The 13,915-nt window shown below is 34.1% G+C and overlaps 1 protein-coding gene across 2 annotated transcripts in view; it reads right to left on the bottom strand.

The window, feature by feature from the left end:
- Window positions 1–4,383, bottom strand: part of lmbrd2a (LMBR1 domain containing 2a) — a 34,725-nt gene extending 30,342 nt beyond the window's left edge. For both annotated transcript variants that reach the window (NM_001327914.1, NM_001017576.2), the window contains 2 exon segments: window positions 1,736–1,974; window positions 4,238–4,383. In NM_001327914.1, the coding sequence (NP_001314843.1) occupies window positions 1,736–1,909 (174 nt within the window). In that variant the 5' untranslated portion in view covers window positions 1,910–1,974; window positions 4,238–4,383.
- Between the last annotated feature and the right edge of the window lie 9,532 nt (window positions 4,384–13,915).

Raw genomic sequence — 13,915 nt, 5'->3', positions numbered from 1 at the left:
AGGCGTTTAAATGCAGGTTCATTTGGGACCAAGAAAATTCGAGGAGTAAATAGAATGAAATGCCAGTATGTACAAGTCAGAATTATTCAGATTTTTTTTTTTTCTTTTTCAAATATTTTCTAAATGATGTTTAACAGAGCAAGGAATTTTTCAAAGTATTTCCTATTATATTTTTTTGTTGTGAAGAATGTCTTATTGTTTATTCAGGCTAGAATAAAAGCAGTTTTGAATTTTTTTAAACTATTTTAAGGTCAATATTACTACCACCTTAAGCAAAATTTTTTTCGACAGAACACACCATCATTATACAATGACTTGCCTTATAAGCCTAGTTAAGCCTTTAAATTTCATGTCAATCTAAATACAAGTATCTTGACAAATATCTAATAAAATATTATGTCAATCACGGCAAGAAATCATTCATTCATTCATTCATTTTCTTGTCAGCTTAGTCCCTTTATTAATCCAAGGTCGCCACAGCGGAATGAACTGCCAACTTATCCAGAAAAACTTACTGGATAAGTTGGCGGTTCATTCCACTGTGGCGACCCCGGATTAATAAAGGGACTAAGCCGACAAGAAAATGAAAGAATGAATGAATAGTATTTCTTTAAGGTTTGAAATTACAACTTTCAACCAATGTCTTTTTAGTTAATTTATTACATAAAACATGCTTATAGCCTAAATAAACTCTGCTCTCAGGAATTAATATATGGAAATAGTTTTAACCTCTGACCACACTGCACAATTGTGTTGATCTTCAGTAATTCAGTGTTGTTTTTTAGTGCTAACTATTAAAGATCCTTAATAGGTGATTTATTTAAGAGGCAAAAGGTCTTGTTTTATAAATAAAAAGGTCAAAACAACAGTTTCTGATTAAAACAGGTTTTTATACATGATTCACAAATACTGTTCTTACTTTAAGCATACGCTTTTTCTTTCAGTTTCCCAGAAATCAAAGCGTGGGATTTAATGTCTACATATTTGTATTATTAACAATACAGAAATAATGGTTTTTATTGACGTTTATTTCCATAAAACATGAATAGTTTTAACTTTCTCTGATTTAGAGTCATTTCAAGACCTTAATTAAGTGGTCTTAAACTCAATTCTAGGAGGGCCACAACTCTGCATAGTTTAGCCTCAAACATCTTCGACTCAAACCTGATTAATAGTCCCTAGTAGTCTTGAACACCTTTATTAGTTGGTTCAGCTGTGTTTAATTAGGGTTGTAGTAGAGTTGCGACCCTCCAGGAATCGAGTTTGAGACCTATGTTTAAATATGAGAAAGTAAGTCACTTTTAGGACTCGTAGAAATCCATAACTTTTGTGCGAAACTTTCAGTGATTGCATAATCATTTTCAATATCATTACATTTGAATTTGAATTTTCTTAAACTTTTCATGAATGTTTTTAACTAACATTTAAATCCATATTTAAAGATAAAGTTCACCTAAAACTAAAAATGTCCTCATCATTTACTTACATTCAAGTGAATCCACAATACAAGATACTTGGAAGAATGTTGGAAAAAAACGATATTTTTTTTCCCAACATTCTTCTAAGTATCTACCTTTGTGGTCAACAGAAACCTAAACAGGATTCGAACAAGTGGATGATGAGTAAATGATGACAGAGTTTAAATTTTTAGTTGAAAGATCCCTTTAATGCGTTTCCTCATTAAACGTGTAGATTTTTTACTTCAGTTTGTTTTCAGTCATCCAGCAGGACTCACCGTACTAACATCCAGCGGTAAAATGAAGACAATGAGAAAGCACAGGAACCAGGCCAGGAGCGTGGCGAACAGGACCATCCGATGCTGCTTGCGGAAATCTCCATATCGATGGAGCAGGAAGAGCGCCAGGAAAAACACCACCACCACCTCCAGCGCCAGAGCCACACCACTCATCCTGACTGCTCTCTCTCTCTCTGTAACCCGTCAGACTGGACCAGCACACGCCATCAACACAAGCACTGTTTGGGTACAGCAAATTCATCAAGATTCAGGAATATACATCACATATTGACATTCATAACAAGTTCATTTGAACCATGTTAACATGAATGCATATTTTAGTTATTTCATTTTAGTTGTTTGGGATGCGATGACACGCAGTCAAATATTTCGCCAAACAGATCAGCCACTTTTGAAGCTGATAGATTGTCATAAAGTCTTCATGCTGCAGGAATTAGGAGGTTTGCTCAGGTGCAGCTGTCATGCAGCGAAGGGTTTGCGTCTTTACTAAACTACGAAAGTTTGTGTTCATTGAACAGTAAGAATGATTAAAAAATCCATATAAAACAGTCCCTTAAAAGTCACGTCTTGCCTTCAGTTTTGTGCTCAGGCGCGCTTTGCACTCACACAACAAGCTTACTGCGCCGAAGCCCAAGTGAAAGCCCAAGTATGTTTTCTGAACAGTTAGGTAATGCTGTTATACTGATTGTCAATTTGTTTTTAAACCAAATTCTAAAAAAAGGCTGGGTTGTCCTAATTCAAGGTTGGGTCAAATATGGACAAACCCAACATGGGGTTCATATTTTCAGTTAAATTTAAATTACACTTTTTTTTTTAACCCAGTGTCCATATTTGACCTAAAGTTGGGTTACAACAACACAGCATTTTATAGAGTGTAGGTTCAAACATTTTTGTTTTGTTTTTTTAGATTCACAATTTTTATTTTTCAAATTCTTACTTTAGATTTTGTGGTACAACTCAAACTTCTACATAAAACCCTTACCTTTTGGGCTGTTTGTTTGCTTAACACTTTTATATTAATGTGGTTCAGATTAATTATTATAAACTGGTTCAGCAAAACAAGTGTGTTTTTCCATTTAAAATTTTTATTATTAATACTTGCACAATTTGTTTAGTAAAATAATAATTAAAATTATATATTTTAGTTTCATTATTTCATATTTTATCATATTACTCTTTTTGTACTATATTTTGCTAAAAAGTACATTTTTAAACGGTTAATTAATACTGGATGTTATGATTTATGTTTTCTTTCTGTCTTTTTAGAGAGAATTCTTAAGAGAATTGATTCTTGCCTCATTCTTGATCTGTCGCACACATTACACCTGTCTCACCAAAATGTTACAGCATCCCACTTTAACATCTTAAACACGCAATACTGGACGTAAAGGTAAAAGTTTTAAGTAGAAATTCTCGATGGAGTTGTACCACAAAATCCAAAGTAAGATCATGACATTTTAAGAATAAGAATCTAGATTTAAAAAACACTTTTTAACCTACACTCTGAAAAGTTGTAACCTAAATTTGGAATAAATATGGACAAACCACATTCACTGGATTAAAAAGTGTAATTAAAATTTTATTGGAAAAATTAACCCTATATTATTATTTGTTTACATATGACCCACTTTTTGGTCAGCATGTTTTTAGATTGTAATTTAAAAACAAATTGACAATCATCACAGTAATACCCAACTGTTCAGAAAATTTATTTTTTTAGCAAAAATATAATTTATAAAGCATAATACTATTACTAAAATTATACTAAAATACTAAATACTAAAATTAAATTATGAAAATAAAATATTTTATTCAAATAATTAATTTATTATACAAATTGTCATAATAATAATAATAATAATAATAATAATAATAATAATATTTCCTGGTGATGGGTTGCAACTGAAAGGGCATCCACCGCATGATACATGTGCTGGAAAAGTTGGTGGTTCATTTCGCTGTGGCGACCCCAGATTAATAAAGGGACTATGCCGAAAAAGAAAATTAAAAAAATAATAATAAATAATAATAATAATAATAATAAAAATAATAATAATATTAAGAAATGAAAAAAAGACAGTTGTATTGCCTAACCAGTTAATAATTGAACATATTGAACATACATACAAAATATCATAAACAATTCAAATCATCGTTTAAACCAGCTTTAGCGTTTTGATTATTGTTTACATTCTACAATAAACAGAATAAATAAAGCATCAGAAACAAGTTAAACAAGTTGCTGTCAAACTATTGACATTACAGTCGCTAATATCGGCTACTTGAAATTATGTGGATGAGCCACATGTTGTAAATAGCGTTGGATATATGTATTTTTGACACGTAGCTATTGCGTAATTAATAGTACAGAGTCAAAGATGTTCTGTCAGAGCAACCGGACGACTTTTCCGCTAACGTTAGTTCATCCTCTAACGTTAACCGTCAATGAAGCATTAGAGAAAGAGCTGGACAGTAACTTACGAGGTAAAGCAGACACTCGGGACGAAATCTTGAAGAAAGTGTTTAGTCAGGTCACATTCTCGTGGTAAAAATTAAGCAGCCCGAGATATTTGTGTACTGTATCTCTTGACGTGTCACGTAACTGTGCAGTGATGCACTTCCGACTTTCGTGATGCATTGTGGTAGTTGTATTTTCTTCTATGTTTTTGCGTAGGTTGGTTTTATTTGTGGTAGGATGAGTTTTTAAACATTTTAAGTAAGGTTGGTTTTAGTAACATGCACATACATGACGATTCGAGGTGTTCTTGTTTGTTTAAATGTTATATTACCGTGTTTTTACGCTGAATTTCAAGTGTTGTCAATGAAACAATTTCGTACTAAGATGAAGACTAAAGGTCGTCGAGTTTGTTTCATATTACTGAATTACTTCAAAAAATTATTTGTGAAGTAAATTTTAGTATTTACAAGAGATTAAAGTGTAATATTAATGTGTTTACAATTCGTATTGTGTTGAAGTAAATATTTTATAAATGTAGCTATTAAAGATCTGCCCATTTATTTATGCTTCACATTACTGTTTACATTAATATGCATTGTTTTAGTTTAAAGATTAAATCCTGTGAAATTTTATAAAGTTATTACATAGAGTTAAATTTTTCTCTAATTTTTAAATATGAATGTTAATTTTAGTAACATCCATTCTTTTATTTATTTTCTGCCACTTTTTTGGGGTCACAGGGGCAGCAGTCTTAGGAGAGAACCCCAGACTTCCCTCTCCCCAGACACTTCCTCCAACTCCTCCAGGGGGGATCCCAAGGCATTCCCAGACCAGCCGAGAGACATAGTCCCTCCAGCGTGTCCTGGGTCTTTCCCGAGGCCTCCTCACGGTGGGACATGCCTGGAACACCTTCCTAGGTAGGCGTCCAGGAGGCATTCGAAACAAATGCAAGAGCCACCTCAGCTGACTTTTCTCGATGTGGAGGAGCAGTGGCTCTACTCCGAGCTCCTCCCGAATGTCAGAGCTCCTCACCCTATCCATACGAGTGCGCCCTGCCACCCTTCGAAGGAAACTCATTTCGGCCGCTTGTATGCGAGATCTTATCCTTTTGGTCATGACCCAAAGCTAGTGACCATAGGTGAGAGGTTTGAAAACAAGTTTACTCACTTATTTTAAGTAAAGTCAACTAATCCTTGTTTACAATGTGTATTTCCATTTGATTTCTGCCTGTGTTTGTGAATGCAGCATGATGAGCAGGATATAATGAAGATATCAGAAAGAGTCACTCAGATGTCATCTCTGCATTGAAATCCTCGTCCCCAGAGCTCTACATGTTGAGGAAAGCCCATGTGGAGAGCTGATCGGCCCACAGAGAGCCCAGCAGACGCACGCACACCCCTCTGTCCTCCAGCAGACACTGCAGCTGACCCATCAGATCCAGACTCAGGTTCTCCAGCAGACGCACACACAGATCCCAGTCCTCCGCGGGCTGTGTGTCCTCCAGCAGCAGAGACAGCAGAGCGTCCGCAGAGCACAGCCACTCCTGCAGACTCATCTTCAGTTCAGGTCAGTCCGTCCCGCAGGCTCTGAGTTCCTGCAGTTTTCTGAGAGGAGCAGATGGGCGGGAGATAAAGAGTCTGTGTGCTGCTTACTCTCATCTTGTTAAACACTTTAACACCAGACGGCCAAAGCTCACCGCTCACTCTGATGCTATTATGGTGCATTATTAGGTTATTATTAGGGTGCAATATATTTTGGGGGGGGGTTGAAAGTCAGAAAAAGAAGTCTCATACCAAAATAGAAACTATATATATATATATATATATATATATATATATATATATATATATACACACACACACACACACACACACACACACACACACACACACACACACACACACACACACACACAATCGAAGTCAGAATTATTAGCTTTATTATAAAGGGGCTAATAATTTTAACCTTAAAATTTAAAGGTGCTTTTATTCTTGCTGAAATGAAACGAATAAGACTTTCTGCAGAAGAAAAAATATTATCAGACATACTGTAAAAATTTCCTTGCTCTGTTAAACATCATTTGAGAAATATATATATATATATATATATATATATATATATATATATATATATATATATATATATATATATATATATATATATATATATATATGTTTCCCTTCGGCTTAGTGTTACGATATATATATAATTAAAAAATTAAAAAAGGGGCGAATAATTCTGACTTCAACTGTGTGTGTGTATATATATATATATATATATATATATATATATATATATATATATTTGTTTCCCTTCGGCTTTGTGTTACGATAAGTGTCTAGGGTCAAGGGCGCAACATAATTAAAACACTGGACAAATAAAATAACTTATAAGAACCCTTAGAGTTAGGTCTGTTTATTTGCCTTTTTTGTCATTTTCTCTTTTCAAACACCCAAAACGTGAAGCCTATACCTCGGAGAGGACCAACAAAAAAATTATGAACAAAAAGTACACTCTACCTAAACACACACAATAAAACTGCCTACACCTTACAAAGAAAATAACAGAAGTTAAAATACAATACTACACCTTACTTTCTACCTATATATATTTATACAACAGTTCTGTCTTGTTCTTGAATCTGATTGGCTGATAGCCGTGCAATATTTTGCCAGTAACATCACACAAAGGCCTCTTCACCTCTGTGTATTCCTCCGCCCACATACAGCAAGCAACAAGCAGGCTACAGTTTGACAAATATTACTGTTGTTAGACAGCAAAATGTACTTTTGAGGCTTTTTTAGTCGAGAATGTTGTTGTTCAGATTGCAACTATGCAGTTTCTTTGTAAGAATAGTGCCTATTTTAAAATATTTACTATTTCTGAAAGCTCGTCGGCGGCGGTTGATGTTGTCTATCCCCAAGATGGCGCCAGAACTGCATAATAAGCCCTTCCTCAGTGTGTTCTCTTGAGCGCGAATTAAAAAGCTGAAAAACGGAAGTCTCTGGGTTTTAAGGTGGACCGGATAGAGTCAATTAGAAGCTGCGAATAAGAAGCTGGATTCAGCCTTGTCTCTCCTTATCGCAAACTCAACAGCAGTCTGGTTAGAAATCTCTGTAGATGGATGGCATTTCATGTCACGCTCAGCCTTATAATCTTAAAATGTGAGCAAAATTTGCTGTTATGTCATCACCTTAAGGGGGTCACACACCACAAGCGTTGCTTCACATTGCGCTATAGAGAATCATTCAAATACTAGCTCTAAAGTGACGTTGGTGAATTAGTAACGGCTTCTGCTGTTCTGACGTCAGCTGCAGATGTGAATGAATGGCGGAAGAAAGTAGTTCCTAATACAAAAGGGTTTTAGACTCTCCGTGTTTGATTTTCTTTTTTATGTACATGATTGTGCCATCGAACTGTTGTATAAACGCAATATCACACTCGTAGCAGTGTGCTATGGCTGTATATCTGCACTGGTGGGGCGCTAATGCACGCCTCCCACCAGTGCCGATATACAGCCATAATACACTGCTAATTGTGTGATATTGCTCATTTATACTGTATGTATATATATATATATATATATATATATATATATATATATATATATATATATATATATATATATATATATATACGTTTCAATCAGCTATATAAATTTCAACCCCTACTGCTTCAAACCGTATAATAATTTTTACAGTGATAACAAACAAAGCCAGAACAAAAATTACAAGGGAAGGGTGGACACAGGAGGGATAACAACAACAAGAAACCAAATTTATACACTCAACACAGAAATACACAAACCACAACAAGTATCACTCTTATAGTTTTTAACAACACTTGCAAACAACATGCCATGCAACTCCCTCTCCGCTTTCCACGATTGTTCCTGTTTTTAAAAGAGGCCCCACGTCACTCCAGCCAATCCCCAGTGACGTCGATGACGTAAATAGGGTTGGACCTGCGACGAGGGAAAGAGCGGGAAAGAAAGAGAGAGAGGTAGAAAGAGAGAGAGAGAGAGAAAGAGAGAGCACATGGGGCAACAGAGACACACACAGACTTGCGAATGCAACATTAGTCCCTTATCAGGGGTCGCCACAGCTGAATGAAATGTCAACTCTTCCAGGATATGCTTTACGCAGCAGATGCCCTTCCAGCAGGAGGGTTGCTAGTTCGAGTCTCGGCTGGGTCAATTGCCTTTCTGTGTGGAGTTTGCATGTTCTCCCCGTGTTGGCGTGGGTTTCCTCCAGGTGCTCCGGTTTCCCCCACAGTCCAAACACATGCGCTATAGGGGAATTGGGTAAGCTAAATTGTCTGTAGTGTATGAGTGTGAATGAGTGTGTATGGATGTTTCCCAGTGATAGGTTGCAGCTGGAAGGGCATCCACTGCGTAAAACATTTGCTGGATAAGTTGGTGGTTCATTCTTCTGTGATGACCACTTATAAATAAAATAAATAAAATTATTAAATATAAATTGTCAGTAGTTTATGTGAGTATGTCGAGGTCCTCCAGGTTGGGTGATGAGCATTGGGCCAATGACCCACCTCGTGAAAAAGAGGTGTTACAAAACACCAACATGGTGCGGCTAAATATCCACTTTGATAAAAATGACCCTGGGAGTATGGATATACTGTTAAAGTCAGAATTATTAGCCCCCCTTTAATGTTTTTTCTTTTTAAATGTTTCCCAAATAATGTTTAACAGGGCAATGAAATTTTCACAGTATGTCTGATAATATTTTTCCTTCTAGAGAAAGTGTGTTTTATTTTGGTTAGAATAAAAGCAGTTTTTAATTTTTGAACTCCATTTTAAGGTCAATATTATTAGCCCCTTTACGCTAATTCTTTTTTCGATAGTCTACAGAAGAAACCATCGTTATACAATAACTTGCCTAATTACCCTAACCTGCCTAGTTAACCTAATTAACCTAGTTAAGCCTTTAAATGTCACTTTAAGCTGTGTAGAAGTGTCTTGAAAAATATCTAGTCAAATATTATTTACTGTCATCATGACAAAGATAAAATAACTCAGTTATTAGAGATGAATTATTAAAACTATTATGATTAGAAATGTGTTGAAAAAAATCCGTTCTCTGATAAACAGATATATGGGATAAAAATAAACCGGGGGACGAATAATTCTGACTTCAACTGTATATATACTTTTTCCTGCTTGTTTAAAGATAAAGTTTAAAGATAAAGTTTTACTTTTGCATTCTGGATGCTTTTTAATTTGAAGAATTAAAAAAATGCAATATGGTTATTCGATATCAGATTTTTCCTTTTAGCTATTTTAATTTACATTTTTAATTCATTATTTCAACTTTTTTTAAAGATACAGTTGAAGTCAGAATTATTAGCCCCCTTTTGATTTTTTTTTCTCTTTTAAATATTTCCAAAATGATATTTAACAGAGCAAGGACATTTTCACAGTATGTCTGATAATATTTTTTCTTCTAGAGAAAGTCTTATTTGTTTTATTTCGGCTACAATAAAGGCAGTTATTATTTTTTTTAAAAACATTTTTGGGACAAAATTATTAGCCGCCTTTAAGCTATTTTTTTTTTCGATAGTCAACAGAACAAACCATTGTTATACAATAACTTGACTAATTACCCTAACCTGCCTAGTTCACCTTATTAACCTGGTTAAGCCTTTAAATGTCACTTTAAGCTGTATAGAAGTGTCTTGAAAAATATCTAGTCAAATATTATTTACTGTCATCATGACAAAGATAAAATAAATCAGTTATTAGAAATGAGTTATTAAAACTATTATGTTTAGAAATCTGTTGAAACAATCTTCCCCCTGTTAAACAGAAATTGGGGAGTAAAATAAACAGGGGCCCTAATAAATCAGGGGGGCTAATAATTCTGACTTCAACTGTGTATATATATATATATATATATATATATATATATATATATATATATATATATATATATATATATATATATATATATATATATATATATATATATATAAATATATATATATATATACATGTAACATAATGAAAGGGTAGTAAATTTGTCCAGCGTATTGTTGAGTTAAAAAAAAAATTGAAACAAATTAAGCCTCAAAATCACCCCAGAGTGAATGAAAACATCCACAAAAGCACACAAGAGTTTGGTTTATTGAATAGAAAACAATTAAGTTGTTGCAAGAAGCTCAAGTATTGTTGCAAGTGTTTAATTCATTCTGGCTGGCCTGTGAATGCCTCGGGATCTCCCCAAAGGTGCTGGAGGAAGTGTCAGGGGAGAGGGAAGTCTGGGGTTCTCTCCTGAGACTGCTGCCCCCACGACGTGGCCCTAGAAAAGCAAAAGAAAATGAATGAATTAATCAATATTTACCCAGCAATTCCTTTATTTCAGGACAGTTTTGTCCAGGTCAGATTACCCTGAAGGCTTATTTTAATGCATTGTGAATATTTGGATATTATGGATTTATAATCGCTATTGAGGGGGTGTCACAGTGGCGCAGTTGGTAGCACAATCGCCTCTCAGCAAGAAGGTCGCTGGTTAGAACCTCGGTTGAGTCAGTTGGTATTTTCTTTGTCGAGTTTGCATGTTCTCTCCGTGTTGGCATGAGACATACACTATAGGTGAATTGGGTAAGCTTAATTGACCGTAGTGTATGTGTGTAAATGAGTCTGTATGGATGTTTACCAGTGATGGGTCGCAGCTGGAAGGCATCCGCTGTGTAAAACACATGCTGGATAAGTTGGCGGTTCATTCCGCTGTGGCAACCCTAGATCATTAGAAGGACTAAGGCAAAAAGAAAATGAATGAATGAATAATTGCTATTGAAAAATTAAAAAATGCATCACGGATATTCATTAGATTTTTATCAGATTTTTCCTTTTCCTATTATTTAAAATAATGCTTTTAAAAAGCCGTTTAAAATATGGAAAACTATTTTAGCATTTACAAAAAAAAAAACACTTAAAAAACAATTTAATAAATAAAAAATAACGCTTTTTTTAGATTCACTCGTAGGCTAGGCTAAATGTTTTTCTGATTTGTACACTAGTTGGCGATGTTTTAAATAAATCCCTCTTCGCTCGTCTCGTCGCACATGCGCAATCTGTCCACTAGATGTCGGCGTTGAACATGTTCATAATGAAAGCGCAACAGTTCAGCAGATCTGTCATGCATGTCTGTTTTCATTTTAAAAGTAATTTGTTTCATGCTGCAGCTCTACAGTGGCTCTATAAGCCGTTCATCTGCGTAGTTGGTTTTGTTCTTCCCACGGCTGGATTTCAGGCCTCCTCTCGCCGAACGCTGATGAATGATAAAGAAATCAGACGCCTGAGAAGAGCCATAATGTGCTATTGTTACAGCAGCTGCCTTTATATTCTGCCCATTATCAACGGCTATTGTTAATCTTGGCTTATTACATCAAATATCTCAAAGTGCGTCAATTAAAAATGAAGGAAGCCGCTATTGCGCTCTTGTTCCAGAGAGAAACCTAAAACACGCAGAGCACAAAAGCTTGAGCAAACTGATCCTGGGTCTGCTTTCAGCTCCATTCTGACTGATCACAAACTCACAGCGGTTCATTATTACAACTGAATGTACAATAACTACCACAGACCAGACACATGCAGACGCAAACACTAAACTATTCTTGACCTTATAAATAAAACACTGTTAACAATTTCCCGCAGAATCTACAGCGACTTACTGTAAAACAATTACAGCAAAAATACTGTATTTACATTCGCAGCACCATTTATTTTGCTGTATATGTATTTACAGTGGTGTATACGTCTTTACTGGTAAATATACAGTATTTTTCACAATGCAACTTTAAAATACATTACCATATGCATAACCATCCTACAGTAAAATACAGTTCATATTATAGTTAATGTGTAATTTACGAAAGTCATTAACCGTGAACATGTACGGCTGTTCTAAATCAAAGTGCATGTGAATAATGACATAATTCAGTGCCATCACCATCGTTTTGGTATTATTTGTACATTTACACTGCAAAAAAGTGGAAAATTTTTGTCTTGTTTCTGGTGCAAACATCTAAAAATTCTTAAAGTAAGAATTTAAATCAACATTTTTTAAACAAGCTAACCATATTGTCTTGTTTATGAAATAATACATCAAAAATTAGTGAGTTTTTACTTAAAACAAGCAAAGCAATCTGCTAATGGGGTAAGCATTTAATTTTGTTTTTCCTTATATGACTTAAAATGATTTAGCTTACCCCATTGGCAGATTATCTTGCTTGTTTTACCTCACTTAATTTTGACATATTATTTCTTAAATTAAGACAATATTTTTTTGCTTGTCTAGAAAATGCTTTTTGGTTTAGAAATGTTAAAACCTTTGGATTAGAAACGAGTCCAAATGTACTTAAGAAAAGCATTTTTGCAGTGTAGTGTAGTGTAGACTACTTTCAAATAAGTTTCTACATTTTTATTAAAGTTGCACTTTTCAGTATGATTTTAGAAAGTAATTTTTCTTTTGAATTAGCTTTTATGGTTTATATTTTCAGTTTATTATATTTCTTCACCTCCAAGGCAGCAATAAATCCAAATTTGTCTTTAAATTGCCTTTAAGTAACTATTATTAGTTCTCACTTGGATTTTTGTTTAATATTTAATCATTTTTGCTAATTGATTTTGTTATTTTTTATTATTAAGATTTTTTTTTGTTATGTTTATATACACTATAGCTATTTAGAGTTAATAACATTTTTTAGTAATTTCCAATTTATAATTTTAGGGTTTTCACTAAAACATTTTTTTACAAATTAGCAAATACAGTTGAAGTTAGAATTATTAGCTCCCTTTGAATTTCGTATTCTTTTTAAAATATTCCCATATGTTGTTCAACAGAGCAAGGACATTTTTCACAGTATGTCTGATAGTATTTTTTCTTCTGGAGAAAGTCTTATTTGTTTTATTTCGGCTAGAATAAAAGCAGTTTTTAATTTTTTAAACACCATTTTAAGGTCAAAATTATTAGCCCCTTTAAGCTAATTTTTTTTTTTCGATAGTCTACAGAACAAACCATCGTTATACAATAACTTGCTTAATTACCCTAACCTGCCTAGTTAACCTAATTAACCTAGTTAAGCCTTTAAATGTCACTTTGAGCTGTGTAAAAGTGTCTTGGAAAATATCTAGTAAAATATTATTTACTGTCATCATGGCAAAGATAAAATAAATCAGTTATTAGAGACGAGTTTTTAAAACTATTATGTTTAGAAATGTGCTGAAATAATCTGCTCTTCATTAAACAGAAATTGGAATAAAAAAATAAACAGGGGGGCTAATAATTCAGGGGACTAATAATTCTGAACTGTAAATATGTTACCCAATTAATTTAGCTTTTAATAATTGTATGTGTTTGGTCAATTTTACTAGTTTTTCCCTTTTTAATACAATATTGGTTAACTTGGAGTTTTATACAATTTTTTGTAAATATAAATTGTCCCTATTGATACACTGTCACGGTTGTGGTGGGGAAAAGGAGCGAGGACTCAAGTGCAAAGAAACAATGGGTATTTATTAATAAAAATAAAAATAAAAAGCAAAACAAAACTACCCCGAGGGGGAAAACATTAACAAAACACACAAACTTGGCTCAACAAGAACAAGGCAAGACAGGATCAGGAACACGGGGAGTGTAGACAACGAACTCGCAAAGGACTGAAAACATGAGGGGGATTATAAA

This window comes from Danio rerio, chromosome 5 (assembly GCF_049306965.1).
Source record: "Danio rerio strain Tuebingen ecotype United States chromosome 5, GRCz12tu, whole genome shotgun sequence".
Taxonomy (NCBI): Eukaryota; Metazoa; Chordata; class Actinopteri; order Cypriniformes; family Danionidae; genus Danio; species Danio rerio.
Note: the sequence above shows the minus strand (reverse complement) of the source record. Positions and strands in the feature narration are given on the sequence as shown.